General features: G+C 37.4%; 1 protein-coding gene across 1 annotated transcript; it reads left to right on the top strand.

The window, feature by feature from the left end:
* The first annotated feature begins 492 nt into the window (after positions 1 to 492).
* LOC121429977 (replication factor C subunit 4-like) lies at positions 493 to 20,957 on the top strand. Its single transcript, XM_041627246.1, has 11 exons — positions 493 to 607; positions 2,279 to 2,381; positions 3,383 to 3,461; positions 6,652 to 6,734; positions 7,391 to 7,510; positions 8,572 to 8,641; positions 10,140 to 10,213; positions 15,426 to 15,546; positions 16,272 to 16,397; positions 18,933 to 19,058; positions 20,494 to 20,957. Exons 1-11 carry the CDS (start codon positions 508 to 510, stop codon positions 20,662 to 20,664), a joined length of 1,173 nt encoding a protein of 390 aa, XP_041483180.1. The 5' UTR covers positions 493 to 507; the 3' UTR covers positions 20,665 to 20,957.
* Positions 20,958 to 24,888: the final 3,931 nt, after the last annotated feature.

Genomic DNA, 24,888 nt, shown 5'->3' with positions numbered 1-24,888 from the left:
TCACCACTTGTTCTTTTATATGAGTTTTATATGTTATTATTAATATGAAATTAGGTTTATTCAAATTTTTCCTCCAAGAAATAAGAAAAATTGGATTGACAATTGATTTAGGGCATTAGATATATTAATTGCTGCAACTTATTTCATTATAAGAGAGACGTATTATTCACACAAGTATGAAATAATGAAAAAATATATAATTTCATGTAATTACATAAGAAAACGGAAAGTGGAGATGCATCGTCAGCCCACGTAATGACGACCGGGAATAACGACTGTTTCTACAAAATATTGCTAAACTCTGGGCTAAACTTTAAACTTCAAACTTTATTATTTGTCACCCGATTTTGATGAAATTTTCGTCATTTTGCTCAGTGAATTCTACTCTATGTATTAAGATATCAATATTTTCAGCCCGGACCATCCATTTAATGCTTTTAACTTTGGAAATAAATGTTGAATTGAAAACTTCCTCTTGAAGACGGTGTTGCTGCCCTCTACGTACGTATGTTGGTACGCCGTAGAGATTTTCCCCGGGAATTTTACAATACCAGCGCGCGGACCTCGAAGTTGAGTATCATTAATTTAGGCCTACAACTTCTTACAGGTAATTTCGAATTCTAATCGATGCGGTGATTTTTTTTCTATTTTAGTGTTTGAGATCTTAGTTTACACTATAGAATCTTTTAATTTTAGACCCGCTTCGTGAAGAAAACGTTCAAAGGAACTAGAGAAGATTGAACATGTTGAATAGTCCCATGTATGGATTTTGATGTTTGTCACCAGGGGGTCGGGTCCACGCAGTGTGACCAATCCAGATTTCACAAAATGAAATACCCCGGTACGGGACAATCGACAAAGCACGTGTCGTTGTACGAGTGGATCGACTGAGCCAGGTCAATAGATCAACAAAGAATGCTACACACAGTGTTACTACTTGTGAAAAAATGTTTAAAGAATTGGAAGGGTTGGTGAATCAAATGAAGAGTTGAACATGTTGAACTTGAAGGAGAGAAAGAAAAGAGATGAACTGATAATTAAGAAAGGAAAAAAACTAACAAAATTATTAGAAATTTAGAATAAAAGAAGGATGAAAGAAAGAATAAAAGAGAGAAAAAAGGTTTCCCTCATTCTTTGAAATGAATTTTGAAAGAAAAGGGAAGATAAAAATACATGTATGAAAGAAAGGAAAAAATATAGAAAAAGGAGGAGGAAAGAAAAATGTTTCTTTCATTCTTTGAAAGAAACAAAGAAAAACAGAAATGAAGGAAGGGAAAGAAAGAAAAAGGGGAAAAATATTAGAAGGAAAAAATGAAGTAAAGAATGAAAGAAAGAGAGCTGAGGGAGGAAAGAATTTTTAAAAAGAGAACATGGAAGGAGAGAAAGAAGGAAGCAGAGAAAAATGTAGGGAAAGAAAGAATGAAGGAAATGGAAAAAAGAAATTTGAAAAAGAAGGAAAGAAAGAAAAAAATGAACAGAGAGAGAAAGGATCAGGAATGAAAGATGGAACAAAAAAGGGCAAGCAGGAAGGATAGAAGGATGAAGAAAGAAGGATAGAAAAGAACAAAAGACTAAAAAAAGTAACAAACTTCAAGCAAACTGGTTTAAAAAATCTAATCATCTAACAAAAAATCATGATATATTTTTTTAAAATATATTTTTAATAAAAAAAAAAATGTTTTAGAAATGAATAAGATTTCAAACTTAAAAATTGGGTGAAACATCACAGCATCATACACGGGCATCTCTCCCATCCAGTACAAGTTCGCACCGATCACAACAAGATTTAAAACGAAAGCTGAAACAACTAGATCTAATTATGAAAACTCAATAATATGTTAATCCGATTACATCTCCAAATCAGTAATCAGAGAATCCATAATATAAATAAAGTTTCCCACCGATTCTGTGATGTTTTGGTGGAAAAACTGTTCATCATGTGAGATTGTTTGCACCATTGAGAATCTGCTCTGATCCTACATGCCTAGCTAGTAGCCTGCCACACACAGACAGGAGGCCAGTTCTTTTGCACTGTGGGTTAGCAAGATATTCATTTTATTGTCATGTATAATTATAAAACACAAAAATTGTCTGTTAAATGTTAAATTCTGTTAAATTCAGAAAGATAAAATACCTGTAAAAGAAGTAAAAGTCAAACACTTGTTTCATTTCAGATTCCTTTGAATAAATTATCAAATATTTGCTGTAGTAAATTTATTGCAAACCCAATGGTTTTTTTAAATATGAGTTTCAAGTTATTGTTTTTTTTTCATTACAGAAATGGATGCTTTTCTTAAAGGAGGGAGCTTTAAATCCAAGGCTGCAACTACTTCCACTGGAGGGTCCACCAAACAAAGACAAGTGCCATGGGTTGAAAAATAGTAAGTTATCTCTCCCTCAATATTGTTTCTGTTTACAGGATCCAGAGTTTATCGACTTTTATGGGGTGCAAATTTTACTAAAAATTTTTACTCAAGAATAAGGGCATTTCATCTCTCAAATGAATTTGTCAAGCATTTGTTGAAGAGGGAAGATAATCTGTGAAAAGGGCATGTAGGATGGCACAAGAGGAAAGGACAATTAAAGATCACTTTGAAAGATACAGGCCCATATTCTGAAGTCCGGTTTAACTTAGACCATGGTCTAACTCTCTGCTAAAATTATGGGAAGCCAAAATTATCAATATTTTCCTAACATTTAGGCCCTTATGCTGAAGTTTGGTTTAGCATAGACCATGGTCTAACTCTGTGCTAAAGTTATGGGAAGCCAAAAGTGTCAAATTTTTATTAAGTTGTTTATTTATTATATTTACTTTGACTTTTCCTGATTCATTGATGGTGAAGACGATCATCTATTTATACTTCCTAGTCAATTATGAATGATTTGAGAGCCAAATGAGCTGAAATGTGATATCTCTACTGTATAGTGATTTATGTAACAATTGGCTATCTATACTTATACCACAACTTTAAACCTGAGTTTAAGCTAAACCCGACTTCAGAATACGGGCCTTCATATTTCTTATGTTTACTGTGCCCTTTCCTAACTCGTGAATGGTGGAAAAAGCTACATGTATCTTATTTTATCCTTTGTAAAGAATGAGTTAAGAAAAAATTAAGCTGATACATTGAACTGTTAGAGGTTTATGCCACTATTGGCTAGCCATAGTTAAACCACAAATTTCAACCTGATTTCAGAACACTGGCCATGGTGAAGAAAAAGCAGTAAGGTTTGCTTGAGTGAGGAAGATCTTGAAGATAGAACTTAGAAGAAGTAGGAGGAAGTGCAATCATGACAGAGTCAGAAATCCTTTACTTAGTATAAGAGGGAAATACTTGAAGTAAATGATTATTTTATTGTCTGTTTATCTGTTTCGTTTCAGTCGGCCGAAGACAGTTGATGAAGTGGCTTATCAAGATGAGGTTGTTGCTGTTCTTAAAAAATCCTTACAAGGAGCAGATGTAAGTTATTTTAACATCCATGGCCCTGTCTTTCAAAGGGTTGTGATTGATCTACTTCATCTTAACTATGGACATCCATCCATGTCATAATTTTTTCAAAAGGAATTGTATGCAATTACAAAGAAGAGTTCAATGATTTGCCAATGATACATAAAAGGAAACTAAACCCCAAGAAGACAATCAATCTTATTGGAAAGAGTAAAATGAGAGGAACAATGTAAAACAATTTTCATCAAAGTCGGTTATGAAATAAGCGAGTTATGGACGATTAAAAGGTCTTGTTGTGCTTACTATATGGGGATCCTCAAATTGGCAAACATTCTTCAAAATGGCTGATTTTGTAGAAAACTCTATATTTGTTTGTACACAATTTTTTAGATTTTCCCCTTTATTTTACATATTTCACATTATCTCCTCCTGACCTTGACATATGTGGTGTGAAATATATCTTCCCGTGACATATTATTGTGCTCAGAGTAGTGCTGTAGCTCGTGCTGTAGCTCGGATTGTTTACCGGGCTGAATCCTGCCGAGTTGGCATTGACCGGCTCGGAGCTTTACGGACCGGGTTTCACTTTGAATCCCTTGAACTCGGTAAATAAACCCGGATTGTTTGATAATATTTGAGGTGTCATTTGTCACCGCAATAAAAGTTGTGAAACTATTTTTAACAAGCAATCCATCCACCTAGTGTGATGGTCGAGGGGACAGGTCAAAGGCCAACCATCCCTACCTTATTTTCATGTTTTCCCTATCATGGCCTTGTGTGAGGGATGGAGATATCTTATAGCTAGCCGGCTTACGGCGCACATGCACACAGTACCTGCCATGTGATATCATCTGACTGGTCATGTGATTGGCTGAGAGTAATGGTTTCACTGGGTGAGAATGTCCAATTTGTTTACAAGTAAAGGCCAGTTGGTCCATTAGGCATGGTCATAACTCAAGAAGTTTTCCTTTTGATATTATGACTGTGATGACATGCAGAATATTTCTCTCTTTTTTGGTAAAATAATTTGTCCGGTTTATTGAGATATCTTTTATACCAGTTTTTTCTGCTAACCATAAAAGCCCCCCCCCCCCCCCCCCAAAAAAAACCCTGTTGTGTTGACATTTTCCACAAAGTCGGTGATCCGAAAATAATAGCTCAGCTGGGTGCAAAACAATTTAATTCCCATTTAAAGGATACATTAAAGAGGGTGGACGAGACGGACGAGAATAGGAGGGTGCCGTTACAGGGAGAGAGAGAGAAGGGGGGGGGGTACGTGTACAAGAACAAGAGCAACAAAAACAAAAAGTGTGTGAGATGAATAAATGGATGATATGGGGGTAGGATGATATTGGACCGATTGTCAAAGTTTAATATGAAATAAAAATATTATTACCGGTAGCTCAGCTGACGGCTAGAAGAAGACGGATAAAAATAAATCATACAGAAAAATAGTGAATAATGAAATACGCCCAGAAATTAACTCTTTCTGCCACCTCCACCCCACCAAAAAAAATCTGCCCTATGATAGAGACAATCTCTGTGAGAGCCTGTTTGAAAATTGGGTCACCAGAATGATAACATAATAAACAATGTAATCTGCCTCTTGATTTCACACACACACAAAAAAAAAATCATTTCAAAGCACATGTTTCGTAGTAAACCACTAGTGGTGCACAGACTGTGCTGTTGACTGTACCGCTGCACTGGTGATAAGCATGTGAGGGGTGCGAGTTGGCCTTGTATCGTCTCCATCCCCTCTCTACATTACTACTGGATGATATAAACAGTGAATTATTTTGGGGGTTTGTATCGTCTTTTGAGAACAAGGTCAGAAGGTGATGTCGGTCACAGATAAGAGTCAAGTAGGTCAAAACATTGTACTTTTGCATGGACATAAATCAATTTTAGCCGGACCGGGTTACCGGGCCTCTCCGGGTCGAGCTATGATTCTGATAAGATTTACGAGCCGGGTTCGGACCGAGTTGAAGGAACCGAGCTACAGCACTAGCTCAGAGGTAAATCTTAAAATTTGTGTATATATATATATATTGTACAATCAAGTTATATGATATTTTTCAAGGCCAGAAATCTTGGCCCCGTCTTTAATACAAAAACTTACGATTGATCTAATCAACCTCAACTCTGTGGAAATCCATCTCTGTCATAAGTTTTATCACTCTACGTAGACATAGAGGATCAGTCCGAGTTTGTAAGGAAAACTGTATTAATACATGTATACAACATATATCCAGAAAATATGTGAACTCACATGCTTTTTATATGATGACATTCCTGGCATTCCATAGTTGTGGTTGATTGGATCAATCATAACTCTTTGTAAGATGAGCTGGGTGACATGACATTTGCTCCTGCGACGATTGCTCCTTGCTTTATTTCGTCTAAGATATAGGGTTAGTTTTCGGGTTGCAGTAGGGTTTTATGTTAGGTGTAGGGTGAGGACTTTAGGATAGGGTGTGTAGTGTTAAAGAGAAATTCCAGTAGTTGCAGTTAACACTGATTTCATGAGAAAGTCTGTAAAACGAGGCTTAATTGCCAGTATATCATCGAGGATCTAGATCTGGTACAGTTACATTAACTGGACTTTGTGAAATCTTGAAATCTACGCTGAAAAATGTTCACTCCGAAAATCCCCAACACAGATAAGCGCACGTGGGACAATGTATAATTATTGCTTAGGGCGTCGGGCCCAACGCCCTAACCGAATCCTGTGCTTATTTGCTGATTTCTCCGCAATTACACAATTTCTTCCAGAATCCTTTGGCACATGCGTTTTATTTATACAAACAGACACTTTAGTGGTCATTTCATTGGATTCTGTACGAACTCATTTTGATATCGTTACCAAAACGTGCATTTACCTTTAAACCCAGGGTTTAAGTTGGTAATTCAATTAGTGTGTGGAATTTAGAGCAGAGCAAATGTCATGAAGCCCACACCAGAGACAGAAATCATTTAACTCACCAGGGGCCCTGACAAGAGATCATAAAAATGTCATCCAAATTGTCTGCTTCTTCCTTCATCTGCTTCCTTCAATCCTGAAGTTTCTTGCAAAACTTGATTGAGTGTGAAAAGTGCATAATGTCTATCATGTTGCAAGTAAAAACAAATGTGATATTACTCTACAATATACCTCATCAGAGACAGCCAATTAATTATTATATCCCACTTGTTTATTCAGCTACCTAACATGTTGTTGCCCTATGGGCCTCCTGGTACAGGCAAAACATCCACCATCCTAGCTGCATCAAGAGAGCTCTTTGGGTGAGTTATAAGCATGTTATTATCATCATTGTGTTACCATAGTAACTATCAAATTTATTGGAATTATCTCTGTTTTTGCATGAATCTTTTATCATTTCTTTTTAAAGATTGAAATGTTAAAGAGTTTTTATGAGGAATGTTACCTTTGACTTGTTAGATTCTGATGATGATGATGGTGGTGGTGGTGACGGGGATGATGATGATGATGGTGGTGGTGGTGGTGGTGGTGGTGGTGGTGGTGATGATGATGATGATGATGATAATGGTGATTCTGGTGGTGGATGCTGGTGATGATGATTATGATGATGGTGGTGGTGGTGGTGGTGGTGAGGATGATGGTGGTGGTGGTGGTGATGATTATGATGATGTGATGATGATGGTGATGATGATGATGATGGTGACAATGGTGTTGATGATTAAGATGGTGATGTGATGATGATGATGAGTATGATGGTGACGAAATTTATGATGGTGATGGTGATGATGATTATGATTTTCATGATGATGATGGATCTCGTGATGAGTTAAAAATTCTAAATTTTATCAAACTGTTGATGTCGTGGATCAGACATTTTAACAATAAATCCGAAGTTATTCAAATCATACCAAAAGAGTCACCTATCATAGTTATTTACTTTTTCATTCTTATTTATCAGACATGACATGTATCGAAGCCGTGTTCTAGAACTGAATGCCTCAGATGAGCGAGGAATCCAGGTGGTACGAGACAAGGTCAAGAAATTTGCTCAGACCGCTGCAGGTGGAGTCAGACCAGAGTATGTGCTTCCTTCTCTTCTTTTTTTTTTAGAAATACAATTTTCTACTTTCTTTATTTTAAGATTGTCATATTTTCAACATTTGTCATTAGCAGAATTATGGGAAATTTTCCTTTCTCCTGCATTTGTTCCTACACTCTGAATTTAATTGTTATGGAATCCCAAATCAATTTATCACTCCAGCAGGGGCTCGTTGCAGAAAGAGTTGCGATCAAATGCAACTAAAAAAAATCTTCAGCCAATGAAGCACCCGTATTCGGGACTTGAGCTTGATATTTTGACTTGCGTTTCAACGCAACTCTTTCTGCAACAGGCCCGAGGAGCCCTTTGCCCAAAGAGTTGTAATCGAATGCAACCATAATCATCATGTGCAACTTGACTTTCAAACAATCATTGGTTATGAGATGAAATGGTAATAGACAAAGTGATGATTGGACCATATGGTTAATGGACCAAACGGTTGCTAGACGAAATGTTCGACAGATTGGCATTAGATTAAATGAAAGTAGACCATGTGGTAAGTGGACGAAGTGGCAGTAGACAGATTGACAATTTACCGTCTTCATGACACCATGTCTGTCACTCCCATTTTCGTTAACTAAAAAACATTTGATGGATAAACTATAAACTGTCTCTTCATTTAAAATGGGACTTGAAGCATTTCAATTTTCGATTCAGATTTTATAGGACTGTAAGATTTTATTTTATATTTAGTATTTTTTTCTTGTTACTAGTAAGTGCTTTGGGCCATCCTGGGTAGGTGCATTACATAATAGTAATAATAATAATTTGATCCAAGTATTGATGTAGAAAGGATGATGATCTGAGGTCAAAGGTCAAAGAAGTCATATAGGTACCCAGAAATTCACAACCAGCCACATTTCACTTTCATAGGTCTCTCAACTTCTAATGTAATAATTTCTTCTTTTCTCATTTCCTTTTATTGTAAATTGTATTTATGTTGCCATTTCAGGATATGCTGTATGTTTTATATTTGATTGATTCGTTGAAATGAACAGTTTTCACCCTTGTTCATTCTCAATCTTTTTTTAAATTTTCAGTGGGAAACCATGCCCTCCTTTCAAGATCATCATATTAGATGAAGCTGATTCAATGACCAATGACGCTCAGGTAATCAATTATTTTTTCTTTCAAGTCTTTTTGTCGTCATCCTCACATAGTATTATAAGGTTTTTGTTTCCTGCTGTTGTTAGTTCAACATACCTGCCAACCATTCCGATTTTGGCGGAATTATACCGATTTTTAACCTCCATTCCGAATTCCTAATTTTTAAACCAAAATTCCGATTTTTGGGTCAATCAATATAGTGTTGAAATTATTGAAACGGCTGTACATTGCGACTAACGCATAAACAGCTGTAAAATACGACTAACGCATACACAACTGGAGCGCACGGCTATGCAAACAGAGAGCGACTTAAAACGGCGCGCAAACATTGCTAAGACATTGCATTGCACAGTTCCATTGCAAATACATGTGAAAATTACGAGCGTACACGCAACAGCCGATATTAGCGTTGACTTCCGGAACAAAATGGCGGCTGACATTGGCTCGCGAAAGTGCCAGTTTTTAGGGAGGACATGTTTTCACAATCCACGAACATCGGAAAAACCGTGAAAAATTCACTTTTTTAGACCCCTTTTTTTCTAACTACGATGTAAAGAATTAACGATGGTGATATATTTGACGCGAAATATGGTGATTTAGGTAAGAAAATTTCACTTTTTATTCGAGGTTTTGCCCATGTCGCCGGATGATTTCGTATTGCGGAGTAAGTGAATGCGTAGTGTACCGGTACATATCTAGAGTGTGTTGGTAATATCATTGGTGAATCTGCCGAACGCTTGCCTAAACTCCCGGCGCGCGCCCGAGTTGCAGCTGCGCCTCAACCTCCCAGTCTCACAAAAACAGAAAATCCAGTGTTTATTTTGTTGAAACAATTCCTCCCATAACGGAACATTAGTTAAATTTCATTTGCAAATGTACAGTGAATGCAGCCTCAATATTTTGGGTTAATACTGCTTGAACTTTTGCACTAGATTGTACATGAATTCATGCACGTTTGCAAAATAATGAAAATTGTACGCAAAATAATGCAAAAACTGACAAAATAATGGATTAATGATTTTGAATTTTAATAAAATTAGATCAATTCCTGGCATAGTATTGAAGGTGAATTTACTTAAACAATGCAAGGAAATGCCACTTTTCCATGTTTGAAAATGCAAAAAGTTCCTACCGTGGGAGGGGGGACACCCCCCCCCCTCCCACACCCTCCCCCCCTCGGACGAGGACGCTTTGCGTCCTCGTATTTTGGATTCCTATTTTTCATTCTCAAAACTTGGCAGGTATGGTTCAAAGGTGTTTGAGGTATGGCAAGTTAGTTTTATTAATTATTTTCTCTTTCAAGTCTTTCTGTAGTCATCTTCACATATTATTAGACGGTTTTTATTTCATGCTTTTGTTAGGTGTTTTAGATATGGCAAGTTAGTTTTATTAACTAATTTTGATAGCTATCATTCAAACATTTATGAGGTGCTGATTGTTTATTTTAGAATAACTTGAAAAAAAATTATGAATTTTATGTATTGTTTTTGTTATGTTTCAGGCTGCCCTTAGGAGAACAATGGAGAAGCAATCCAAGAATACAAAGTTTTGTCTCATCTGTAATTATATCAGCAGGTTGGTTTTTTATTTATTTTCATTCATTTTGTTTCACTCCAGGAATGCAATCATAACAATAGCAGAGATCAGTAAAATGATAATAATAATCAGTACAATATACAACATACAGTAACAGCAGATGGGGGGGGGGGAGGAGAAAAGAAACAATGCTGATATCTGTGCATTATCAAAAGAAATATACAGAAGTTTCTTTTGTAAAGAATCTCATTAGCTTGATATCATATCATAATAACGATAATAACAATAGAGCAGTTCTTGTATATGTAGCACATGTCACATTATGATTATAATGTCCCTATGCGCTTGCAGAGGACTTAAATATTATCCCCTTCCACAGGGTTTTTATTTTCAAAAAGCATAATTACACTGTATAAACATTTACAATTTCTTTCAGACAAAACAATAAATGAACATTTTATATGCATAAATCCTAATACATAGACATAAAGTCAAACTGACTATACAATTGATAAATTGTCACAGCCAAAACAAATTTGGCAAGAAAAGGAAGTGATCTTGAGAAGAAATTCATTCATTTATTTATTTATTTCACCACGGTTAAAAGCCCATTCAGCATAGCTGTTTGTCAAAGGGGCTGTGATACAATATTCATTACACAAAAATGATCATAGTTTTTTAGCAAACAAAGTAATTCATTCAATATTACTCGAATACAAGCAACTATAGTGGATAAATTAACATTACAGAGTGCAAGTGGGATATAGATTATTAAAATTCAGTTATTATTATATTATCTTGAACTTAGGTATACAACTAAAAATATACAAATCGTTATTCCTTATTCCCCACCCTTCCCAAGTGAAATAATTCGATAAATCTCAATCAATATGTCTGATTAAAGCTTCAATCAAAGCACATTCATAATGGCATTAATTAAGAAATAAACATTGGCAATAATTATGTTTGCTAAGGGGACACATTGCCAACTTGGATGTTATTACCCTAGCTCATCCTAGCATTAACTAGTGGAGTTTCTAGCTCAACCAAAACCAGGCCTGAAACAGGGGAGGACATGTGTGAGGGGTCAAACCTGTTAACCCTTTGCCTGCCTTGTTCAACCAGATCAAACATACAACAGACTCTATTCACATGTCATTCACATTACGCACAGAGTGAATAAAGTGTATTTCACATACACAATAGTGTGAAGCGCATTGTCCAGTGTATACACAACACTTCTCTGTACAATTAGCCGATAAAAAAATACATCTCCGTCACATTTGTTCTATGGCCGGCGTACAGTGGCAGATAATACCTGAACTCTAGTGTTTTCTGCGGCGAACGTAGGGCCCGACGTAGGCGTATTCCTGTTTTTAACAGGCTATAGAATTATAGCGCTCAGTTATAGAATTTTTTCAATCCTCTGCTTGTCATAGAAATTAGACTAGCTCGAGTAGAACTGTCTACGGGGCCGTACGTTTAGCATAAGGTGGGAGTGCGGCTGCCCTGGGTTCGTATGTATTAGAACTATTTTTTGCATCCCTCCAAAAATTGTACCTTCAGATGAGATGGTTTATCTCTCACTATCAGTAATATAGATTGTACACAGAGGTATATACAGATTGCACTGGTTGTTCCTCAGTGGCTGCGGCCTGGCTACCAACGAATGCAGTTCAGATGGGTGTATTGACACCGAGACTATTTGAGGAGCAGCGGCAGGCCCGACAGCAGAGAAGAAGGACAATGTGGGTGAAGCCCCAGCTGTTGCGACTTGCCATCTTTTGCCAACCTGATCCTGATGCAGGAGCTGATGCGTGAATCAAGGGTGATTTTAACCCTTTGAACCCTGAATTATTTGGGACGGTCGTGACCCTCACCCTGAATTATAAGCAGATATCAAGCTTATCAAGAAATACGTAGCACTTCATGCAGGTTGGAGCTGGACACTGCTGACTACTCGTACTTTGCCTCTCATCCGTTGGCATGTAGCGCTAGGATAGGGCCAGGGTTTCTCCTTGCAACTGATGGAACCTCTCCTTTGGGCAGTTGCGCTCCTCCTTCCGCAGCCAGCTGTCCCACGCTTCTCACTCATCCAGTTGCCTCGTTGCGGATTCCTCCAACTGGGGATGGGGTGGGGGAGAAGATGTACGACATTGCAAAGTCTAAGGCCTGTTGCAATGAAAATTTGTAAAGACATACCATGACACGTGATATTTTTAAAGTCCTGTTTTGGTTATCATAAAATAGGTTTTCGTTTACCTTTCTCCCAATTTCTGGTCCCTGCTCCGGTACCAGCTACATTTCTGTCAGAACCCCCATGACATCGGGCGTACTATTTGCGCCCTTCCTCTTCGTGCTGGTTCAGGCCCTTCTGTTGTTTCTCTTCTAAGCACAGTCTATGCTTTTTGCACTACTGCACCTCTTCTGATCCTCAGTCCATCTATGTAGCCCGTCTCCATTGACGGGTCCCACGAATTCCTCCTGCAGCTCCAAATCGCCATTGTCCTTCTTGTCCTCTTCCTCGCCAGTCACCTGAAGCATGAGCATGAAGAAAATTAAAGTGACGAGTATGGTCAGGCATAGAAAGGTTAATATAAATGCAACCCTCAAAATTTTCTGTCAAGGACTGACAAGAAGAAGGTGAACATTAATAAAGCTTTTCCACTATAAATGTGCTGTCAGGAACTGACAATGATTATAAAGACAAACTAAAAAGAGAGTAATTTTTTCACACATACAAATTCAATGCCATTGCTTCCCCTACCCACCTCCTGTCCCTGGGTCCACAGTGGAATTACCTCATCTAGAAATGCCAAGTACTGAAACTTCCACTCCTGTCGTATGGTCAACCAGGTGGATGCCTGGCCTGACTTCTCTGCAGGTCTGGCATGGTTCTTCAGCTTTCGTTAGCACCTCCGAAGGTTCCTAAACCTTCCCACCTCCTGTCCCTGGGTCCGCGGCTGAATCACCTCATCTAGAAATGCCAAGTTCCTCAACTTCCATTCCTGTCGTATGGTCAACCGGGAGGACGCCTGGCCAGACTTCAGCGGTTCTTCAGCTTTCCATAGGCACTCTGAAGTTTCTTAAACCTATTCTTGATCTTCTCAACTGCAACCAAGCACAAACCGCATGAGAAGATGCCAGAGGAAATGATTATGAAGTATTTTCACAGTTCCAAGAATTTTTCATGTGACTTTTACAATTAACAACATAAATACAATACAAATCAGTAATGTCAGAATTACAAACATAAGAAAATGTTTAAATTACTGATAGTGACATCTATGTACCAGGAGTATTAATCATTATTCATTACACACCAGTCCACTTTATCCGCCACGTTTAGCCTGGTTTTTCTATATTTCTCATGCCTGAGGTTAGAAAAGTACGGACGGGCCTCATAGAATTCAACAATTTGCGGGAGAGCTGGAGACTCGTCCTCGTCTTCCTCTTTTACATCAGGCTCATCGTGGTCCTGTACTGGCTTCTCCAGCTGTGTCTCAGCCTTCTCTAACTCCTCCAAATCATTGACAAACTTTGGTCTCTTAGTTACCAGCATTATCCCACTCTGCTTATTTGGAAACATATTGCAGTCCCACTATGCTGCTTTCTGTAGGAAATATATGATCAACTACCGTGAAGGTTTCGCATCAGATTCGATCCTGGGGATCAGATTTGATCCTTTTTTTTTGCTTGACAAAGGGATTGCTTTATAAAACCAATCACCTCTTCATCCATCAATGCTTCTTTCACCAGGTTCTTTGGGAGGTTTGGTGATCGTGTTCCAGACGGCATTGTGGTCATCAGAGAATGTCAATGAACCTATTTATGTAGGATTAACAGAGATTCACAATTGACAATCGATAATACCAGTAGAAAATTCCAGAATGGTGTTCTCCTTCCCTCCTTCTCCTTTGGTGGTCTCTGCTGAGGATGCATTGTGTGACATTTAGGAAGCTTTCTGAAATGAAATGTCTATTGTAAAATATGAGTGTGACAAGTTCTATTTTAACTTTTGTTGTTACGATACTGCAACAAATAACAAACAAGATTTAGATATAAAGTTTAAACTTGATTTCCTTTTTTTTTATTACAGGAAATAATTATACATAAATAAAACAAATAATGATCTTACATAAATCTCTTGAAGTGTCTGATGTACAATCCAGGGTTATAGTTCACTGTTATAGTCCAATATATATATTCCAGGTAGGCTGGGAAGATTCCTTATTGATGATGGCGATGATGAAACTGATGTTGAAGTCCGATGAATAATAAAAGTCACTGTAACGAGTTGAAATGTCCGTGAAGACGATGTTGATGATGATTAACAGTCAATTTCAGCAATCCATGGGTTGAAGCGTGTTCATTGAACAGGTTGATGATGTTGATGATCTCGATGAGAACTGATAATTTCTCTCTCAAAATAACTGCAAACAGTTCATTGATGGTGGGCATAAACTGCTCTGATCTGATCTGGTGAAGTGATCTCATATGATGTGATGTGATCTCCTGCTCTCATATGATGTGATCTAATATGATGTGATCATATCCTTAAAGAAAACTACAGCTTTATATACCCATTACAGCTATCCTTCTAGATTTCACTATAATGGAAAGTTCTAGCATTGCCTTCCAAAAGAATATTCTTCCTCTTTCAGGAGCCTTCTTCATTTCTAAAACATTCTTGAATGACCTCATTGAAATCAACAGTGTCAATAACATAGCTAAGCCTATTGTTCATAATCTCTATTCAGAAATAACAATAAAACTCCTTGGCCTTTTAAATAGGCAAGGCCTGCATAATGAAAAGACATCCTGGAACGTTATTACAAACATGCTGTGGAATGTACTTGATCATTCTAGGCTATTTTTAAAGAGGAAATAACTAATAGATTAAATGTAACTGCTTTTACAATTTTTCTACAATTATTCTTATATATAACACTTTGCAATATCTATGCTAGTTTGATATTTCTCTACTTGTTTTTTTTCCTTCAGTCTGTTTCATTATATACACATGCACCTAAAATTTAACTTTGTTGTAATGTTTAATGCATTTCAAACTTTTTTTTATGTGTGTGTAATTGGTCTGATAATGTGTACTGCATTTTAAAAATTCATTTTACATGTATCTGTTATATTTTATGCATTTGATTGTGAACTCACATTGTAAGTTCTCCAACTTTTTAGTGAGTATAATTTGATAAAACTGAATTTGATATCATTTAATTTCTGTTCATAACAGGATTATAGAGCCGCTGACGTCTCGTTGCTCCAAGTTTCGGTTTAAGCCTCTCAGTAAACCCATACAGGGGAAGAAACTGAGGGAAATTTGTCAAGCTGAGAACATCACATGCAGTGACGAGGTAAATATTTCAAATTCTTTGGGAACTTGGACATTGTTGCATATAGCCATCAGTTGATTGCTTAATTGTTTAAAAATGGAGGGATACCCTTAATAAGCACAGTGCTTGTAAGCAGGGTCCCAACATACACTATACATTTGAGGTTAACTTTATAATACAAATTATACATTATAACATTATGATACAAATTATACATCAAAAATACTTACGTAACAATAAACACACACCCACGTTTTTTATACACGTAAATTAGAGAGAAAGAGGGGAGACAGTGTAGATGGAAGAGGTAGATAGAACAGAGTCATGATAAGTACCATTTACAATTAAAGAAAAGAAAATAAGAATTTAACATTGTATACATTTCAACTCGGCATGAATTTATTTTAGAAAAGTACAGCCTTTTTAAAGAGAGAAACAGAATTGTAATAAGCGCTATATAAATGTAACTATCATCTATTACTATGATTGTTAGGAGCTTTACACTGCTATTGCAAATTTGTTTTTGTATCTAGTTTCATGAAACATGCCACTTGTCTTCACCTTCTCTTGGCAGGCTCTAGACGCCATTCTGAAACTATCTCAAGGATACGTATGTGATCAAATAACAAAGTGAAGCAACAATGGAGAAAAACAGGGATAAAACATAGTAAATTAAATGGCTCACGTTTGTCTTGTTTGAGCTGGAAATCCATGGTTTGATTCAACTTTTTACTTTCTCATGGCAGGCTCTGGAAGCCATTTTGAAATTATCGGAAGGAGACATGAGGAAATCCATCACCTTCCTTCAGAGCGTTCATCGTCTTCAACGAGAGGATGGCATCCTGGTTGATGATATCTATGAGATCGCTGGGGTGAGTCAGATGATACATACAGTTGAGGCCAAATGTTTACATACACCCATGGAATTCAGAGAAATTTGTTCGCTTGCCAAACGTTGTAAAACTTAATATATCCTCAGAAATATAAATACTACCGTAACTAATTTGGTGTTGGGATTAAAGTATATTACAGGTGGAATTTTCTTTGAAGAAAAGAACAAATATTTGTGCCAAAAGTTTTCTATTGTTTCTTACTATATTTTCAAACATCGTTTCATAGAAATATATAGATGTCCAATCAATGATTTATATTACATTTTCTATCATGATATGTCACCACTGAACAAAAAGTGTTATCTGAATTGTTTGGGTTGAGAAGTAACTAGGAAAATGATGAAATGTTTTTGTCCAGTTTTTCTTTTTGATTTGTCTAAAATATCAAGATTTGGGGAGAAAAATGACACCTTTATAGTTTTCAGCTCCTGATGACAAAGAAATGCGATGAAAGGGCATGACATACTCATTTGCTTGATATCAAATATCATGATAGCACAAATGTGTTATAAGATACAGTGAATTTTATGATGTTTGGCAAGTGTCAACTTTTCTTTGAATTTCCTGGGTGTATGTAAACTTCTGGCCTCAACTGTATGTAATATATAATTATGGCAGAGTCACACAAACCAGTCCACCTATGCCTGACAGGTGCTGCCACTCAGTGGTGTTATTTCTTCAAGAACGATGGACCATGGAAATAAAGAAATGCATTGTAAAGTCGGAAAATCAACGACCTTGCCAATCATCCAGAGAACTACACTGTCCTAAGTTTCATGTGATATATTATCCTTTTATAGGATATTCTCAATCAAGTAGGACAATTGAAATTAGATTATCGAGCAGAATTTCTTCATTTTCGTGCTTGAGTTTATCTGCCCAAAAAGTTATAATCCTGTTGCATGGGCACCAATATTTTGTTTGGTCTATGTGTAATGATTGGTTACATAGAAGACCCCCCCCAAAAAAAACACAGCCACGCCAATTGAACAAAATAATGATATGGAAGTTTGGATGTATAAATCTTGATAAGGAAATCTATGTTTGACAGTGCTTGATAATGAGTCTTCGATGACATTGAGTTTCTTGTACATTTTTTCTTTATTTCACTGGTACAATGGTCTCCATGGTCGGCCTGGGACCATTATCCCTTTTTGCCATTCAATTGTTCACCAGGGTAAACGATTAAATAGTTCGAACAATTAAGATTCCAGGGGAGCCTTTCATCAACATTTTTGTCCGACAAGTCGTCAGATCTGTCAGAACTTTCTTTGATTTTGATTGGCTGAGAGGCACTGTTACTATGGTAGCACTCCCCTGGATTATCAAAAATCACAAAAAATGTTGACCTATTTACATGACCTGCCAGTGGTCATACAAAATGAGCAAGCAGACTCAGTTGAGTGTCCCAGTACACCGCCTATGACATGTACATCAAAACAGCTGAATGATTTACAGTCATTTAAAAAAAGCAAGTAAACAATTGAAATTTACGCTAAAATAAATTCTAAACTTTGTAACTCTTTTAAGACACAATGACAGAGTGGTGGTATATGCATCATTCAGCTGTGTTGATGTGCATGTCATAGGTGCTTTCTACTTCCTAGGACATTGTACTGAGTCAGCTTGCTCATACATGTGACCGCTGGAAGGCTATGTAAATGATCAATTTTTTTGTGATCTTTGATAATCCAGGATTCTTGATTGTTCAAACTATTCGATTGTTTGCCTTGGCGAATGATCAAAGTGGAAGCGTCGTGGTGTAGCGGTTCTGACTCTGGCCTTGTAATCAGAGGGTCGTGTGTTCGAATCCCACCATGGCCTAGCGTCCTTTGACAAGGCGTTAATCCACACTTTGCCACTCACCACCCAGGTATTAAATGGGTACCCGGTAGGATGCGAAAGCCTATATGTAGTATGCCTAGCAATCGAGTCTTGGAATGCTCCCCAGGGAGCAGAGAAGGTGCATACATTGTATGCGGGCATGCAAGGATCCGATGACTGGGGTAATAATATGTCTGTAAAGCGCTTAGTGACGTCGTTCCGATGTATTAAGCGCTATATAAATGTGGAATATTATTATTATTAAATGGCAAAGAGGTAATTTGTCCCAGGCCTTCTGCAACCTGACCTTTGGGAAGATACAGAGAAAGAAGGTAAAGTTTGAATTAGGTTATGCTTGATGTTATGTTAGTCCTAAAAAGTTGAGACATGTGGAAGGGATTATGTGCTAGTCCAACTTTGAATGAAGACATATAATATGGGTAAAATAATCTTAGGGGGTGCTACGAGAAATTATATACAATCAATTGAAAATTCGTGTTGTAAATTTACAATTGATGATCAAGTTTAACTGTGGCAAGTTAGTTTAAACTCTTCGTCGCAAGAAACAGATCAGTAATCAATTGCGTACTTTGCAATTAATTTGCGAGATATGATTCATTTGCCCCCCCCCCCATGAAATTGCAATGGATCATAAGTTTCATTTATCCTTTGCTTTCTTCTGATGTCCAGGTTATACCAGATAGGATCATAGATAATCTCATTCAGGCCTGCTATGGTGGATCCTATGAGAAGCTGGATGAGAAGGTCCAACAGCTGCTCCAAGATGGCTACTCAGCATCTCAGGTTGTCAACCAGGTAAGTAAAGTAATAATTTACCGTGTTTACACGTGCATCGGCTTTTGGTTCATGCAGAATCGGCTTTTGGTTTATCTTGCACCATGTTTTCACCCTGTCACAGCTTGTGGTGCAGAATCGGCTCATGTGGCAAAAACCTGACATGATCCGCGCTTTAAAAATAAACATCATAATAAAGACAATGCTTGATCCGCGTGCTTACCATTACGTCATAATTGTGAAGCAAGTGAAATGCGGGCCAATTGCCGATGCAGAATTAGCTTTCTGTTTACACGTCGAGAAAAGAGATTCTGCATCGGCTCACGGTTCTGAACCTACTACCTTGGTGGTGCAAAATCGCCGATACTACACCAAGAGCCGATGCTATGGTGATCCTCAAATTGGCAATGTGACAAAGATGTGTGATGTCACTTGTGAACAACTCTCCCCAATACTTTAGTATGTATTTCACTTAAATTCCCTCTTTTCATCACATCTATCAGTAGATCATGTGTTCTTTCTATAAGAGGGCATGTAATACAGATTTTTTACATGGGTAAGGAGTTTGTATCACCATAAGAAAAAGCAAAAAGAGACTTTTTGAGGGTATTTTAGAGTCCATCAAAGGGAAAGTTGTTCACATGTGACATCACACATCCTTGTCACATTGCCAATAGGAGGATCTCCATAGCGTTAGTGATTGCAATTTTCAAATGCTCATAACTTTCTCATCTTTAGTCCAATTTTTCTCAAACTTTCTTTGTTCTTATTCTTTGAATTTTCGACTCAAACATACTTGTTCCAAAGTTTTCATTCCCCTTTAAGCACAGTATAAATAACCAGATAATTATTACTTTTATTTCTATGGGTGTGTTCAATGTCAATTTTCAAATTTAGACAGATATAATGATGAACAAAGGTTGTGTTCAGTGTTCCCCATTCCTGGTCAAAAAAGTAGATGTCTTTTAGATCTTGATCTCTGAGAAAATTTAAACGCTGAAAAGGGTACGTCATGAAAAACTATCAGCGTAGATTTTACGACCCACAGCAAACTGTAAACGTGCTTTCGTGTCATTTAGGATGTAATCAGCTTCAAATTTTTGACACTGAACAGTGTGCCGCCGATCATGATTGTGTTCTGTGTTTTGTAATTGCTTATTAAATCCTGATTTGTGTTGCTGTTTAAATTTGAAAATCAACATTGAACACACCTTAATGACAGCTCAAATTGGGAAAAAAATAGGGTGCTATAGATACCAAAGGAGAGTGAGGGGGGCATTGACGCCAATTAACAGAGCATCCTCGGCACTGGCCTTCAATGGCTTTGATTAATTCAAGCTCTGTATTACAAGAAAATTATACAGGATTAAAAAGATATGAATCGTCAGTGCCTTTGAGGTAAAATACCTTAACCTTCCCCTGATAAATGTCCTTGCTTCTTTTCTTATATGGCCAGGTATTTGATGTCATAGTGGAAAGAGGAGAGCTGACTGATAAACAGAAGTCGGCCATCGCTGAGCGGCTTGCCGTCATCGACAAGCGACTGTGCGATGGAGCAGACGAAGGCTTGCAAATCATGGATCTGTTCACACTGACCATGGATCAATTCTGCACTGTGCAGAACTAGGCCATAAAGCAAGCTGTATGTGAACACAGCCACTTTCAGGACATTGTTTATGGATGATGTGCATCATCTATGTGAGGTGGTTCTACATCATTTGGCCGATACTGATGTTATCTAGATTGTGCAAACTGAAATTCAGCGGAGAGGACATGTACCGACAAGTATTCTAGAATCAGGCCTAAAATTTTGATATTTTGGGGGCAAGGCCACTTTTCAGAATGGCTTATTGCTGTATTACTGCACAAATCGTCGCACGCACCACGAACCGTCCTCTCTGCGCACTTCGTACGAAAGTTAGTTTCGCAGAAAGCGCATTTAAAGATAAGCTTTCTTAAAACCAGCAATAAGTGCACCTACAAGAAAAGCAAATTATTTTCCTGTGTCTTCGTTCGATAGTTTAGGTTCCAAAGTTTCATCCCGTATCTTTATATTTTCTTGAAGTGAATTATTTACGCCACAGTGGGCATCGTAACGGAGAGGACGGATCGTGGTGAAATCGCGAGATGCGATAGCGCACTGTATCTATTTCACGAGGACGGTTTGTGGTGCGTGCGACGAAATGGAAAAAGTTGAAAAGGGCACAAAAATATCCCCAAGGCCAGTGAAAGAAGCATTGAAGGAAATCAATGGGGTATCCGAGACCGTGACCTCGGATGACCTTGGATGACCGTAGATTGATAGAAGCTCCACAGAATCATGACACAACCTAGAACATATTCATGTGATCATGTTTCTATGGCTCAGACAATGTAGAATGTGTTTTCTTTCATTGTTCACACGGTCACATTGCTTGATTCTTTCCAGGGAGCGGAGAAAGTGCATACATTGTTAGCTGACAAGACAAGATCCAATGACCACTGTAGTATGCCAAAAAGTGCTTAGAGACTTTAAACCCAAAACATTTCCTTGAAGGAGCAGAAAAAATTATTTCTGTTGAAATACTTTTATAAGAGAGTCAAAAGGGGCCTAAGCTTTCGATCCTAGCAGAATCTTCTTCGGAGGCAAAATGACAAACATATAAGGTGGAACAACCATAATATAGACCACAGACATTCAACAGCAACACTGGAACAAGGAGACAAAAGGGGCATTAGTGAGAAGAGATGACCAATCAGGTTAATGAAGGGGATGAAAGAAAAGGAATAGGCAGACACAAAGGGAAGTTGGTGTGAGTAAGGCCAAAGAAAGACCTCAAGCCAAGAGGGATTAAGATAATGAGGCAGGCAACATCAAACAGGATCTGGAACAAAACAGTGATAGAGGGTATGAGGAAGATATGAATACTTTTATAGAATGCTTAGGACAGGAACAAATATTGAAAAAAAAAATTGTACAGTAAGTTTGTTTTCAGTCATACTGTTCAACTCACCAGGGGGCCATTCCATAAAGCTGTTCGTAAGATAAGAGCGACTGTAAGAACGACTGGTGAACCTTTCTTACGCGCTAAACCATCGCCAATGTTTCTACCATTTACCACAAGAACGGATCACCAGTCGTTCTTAAAGTTGATCTTAACTTACGAACAGCTTTATGAAACACCAACCTGGGCCCTGTTCTATAAAAGATACTGTTATGGTAACTTCGCCATCCAATGGTAACTACCATGGTCACGCTGATTAACAACCAATCAAAAGAATGGATTCCATGCAAAGTTCCCAGAAAGGTAACTTTTATGCAAGTATGTCAACCATCTAATATTTATAAATTTTAGCCTAGAGTACATTTTGTAATTGACTATGTACATGAAATTGTGTTTTTGAGCACTTTGGAGTCTGACACGCACTTGCATAATGATGTGTCATTTTAAAAATGCGTTCCCTGACAAAATTTTGATATATTACAAATTAAGATATGTAAATATCTATATATATATTATATATATCTTTCTACATATGCATTAAAGGCAAATTTCTTTGTCTTCTTTCCATGTTCGCAATGCGCCTTAACGCCCTCTACCTTCGACTTAACTTCTAAATGTGTATTATAACGGAACAAACCCATTCATAGACTTCGCCCTTGTGTAGGATGTATGCATGTATATATATATACATTAATATACATACAATATACATATAATTAAACATTACCGATGTAAAACATATTCTTTTAAGATATACCTCTATTTAGTAAATTAATCCAAATATATGCATATTACATGTAAAGCCATTATGTCTTTTACATCTTCAGATACCTGAAGAAGGCCGAACTAAATGGCCGAAAGCTTGTATTAATAAAAGTTGAAGAAATCCAGGCTACGTTTCCCGCTTCAATGCTTTTTGAGCTTCTTCGCCAATATATCACTCACTGAAGCACCCACGCAATGTTTAGGTCCTTGCTCATCACAATTATATATATATATATATATATATATGTATTTATATATATAACATATACATATAAAACTTGCAGAGTCATCATGGGCAACTGATCAAATTATCAGAATGTATGACTGAATCCTGTATGGGCTGGGTTACAAGGTGAAAAATATAATTTGTGTTTGTAACTTTCCTACTTTGTAGTCGCATTGTTTGTATACTACATGTAATGTGAAATACAATACACTTGCATATCTTTATATGAAAAGAACGAAATCTTGTACCTTTCATCCTTCCAATAGTATTAAATGTTAGTATGATATGAAGTGATATGCAAAATAGGGCAGAGAGAGAGGGGGAGAGGAATGAGAGAGAGAGTGGGGATTAGAGAGAGAATCGTCCGGGGGGGGGGGGGGGGGAGTCAAATGTATTGCTGTACACATATGTGACGAAATTATGTCCAAACACCCCCCCTGAACAAGTTTCTCTGTGTGTGCAAAATAATCACATAAACAAGTTTATCGTGGACTTCATTTACACATTTTGGCCCCTCAACAAGTTGCCAGAATATGACCCCAAAACAAGTTTTGTTTACTTTCTAACAATAAGCTTAAATAGACAAAATTATACTCATGGGTATTACATGCCCCCCCCCCCCAGTTCAGTTAAGGTTAACCACAAAGGAATGTTAACACTAAATAAGTGTCATCCAAAATTCATCTGGTAATAAAGAGTGGGGAGAAATGCTCGGGGGGAAAAAACATGCCCTAAACATGTTTGGCTCGTCTTGAAAAAAAAAGCTTTGGCCAAAAAAAAACCCCTAAATACATTTGACCCCGTGATTGACCAGTCTTTCAAAACCACCCCTTTTTTTCTTAAATCTGTGTTTTTGATACCCTTAACAAGTGCATGCGCAGCCCACATTCAAAACTGACAAAAACATCCCTTTAAACTCGTTTTTGGGGTCACGCATATGTGCAATATATTTGACTGACCCCCTCCCAGAGAAGCGAGAATAATTGAGAGAGGGGCAAATAATAAGTGAAGATTTAGATCCTGGGTTTAGATAAGTGATATAAAAGACCCAAAAGCAAGTGAGCAATTAAAGCAATCAAGTAAATCAGTTTTTCATTCTTAATGGTGAAAAAAAAGGATTAATGCACTAGTTGGTGAATTTTAAATGAATTTGATCTCTCAAAAGTTCCCCATTGCATATCCCTCCACGGGCATGTGCACTGGCTGGCTTTCTGAAGTTCAGAGATGATTTTATTTTATTATATCTCAAATCACAATGATAAAAGAGAAAAATACACTGTAAGTAAAGTCGGGAATATAATTCTGAAAAGGTGATATGACTCGGCAAAACTATTAAATCAATTAATATGTTATAAGCTAGGAGAACACCTGGAGAGATCTACTTCCATTTTGGGCCCTTTTTTAGGGATCGAGGGGCGTATATTCGGATGAGAATCCCTTTTTTTCAATATGTATATGAATTCTTTAAATTGTTTAAAGAGTAGTGTCGTAGCTTTTGCTTTTCGAAGCCTATGAGAGCCCGGCTTTAGAGTAGTACAATCAAGGTAGGTACGTAGGTTCATGCAGACCGGTAATTAACTCACTCAGGGGCGGATCCAGGATTTTCCAAAAGGGGTGGGCAATTTTTTCTGAGGAAAGTTTTGATAAGCCCCCCCCCAAAAAAAAAGGTTTTAACCACAGATTTATGATACTTCGTACCCAAAAAAATTTGACAAGGAAAAAAAAAGAAAGAAAAGGTCTTCAGTTTAAAAAGAGGGTCCACACCTCGGCGGTTTTAATGCCAGTTTTACATTACAAATTTTGAATTTGCTTCTCAAAAGGGGCCCCGCCAACCCCCCCCCCCCCCCCATCCGCTCTTGTACACTCAGCTCCGAGC

This window comes from Lytechinus variegatus, chromosome 16, assembly GCF_018143015.1.
Source record: "Lytechinus variegatus isolate NC3 chromosome 16, Lvar_3.0, whole genome shotgun sequence".
Classification (NCBI taxonomy): domain Eukaryota; kingdom Metazoa; phylum Echinodermata; class Echinoidea; order Temnopleuroida; family Toxopneustidae; genus Lytechinus; species Lytechinus variegatus.
This window is presented reverse-complemented; position numbering and strand designations above follow the sequence as displayed.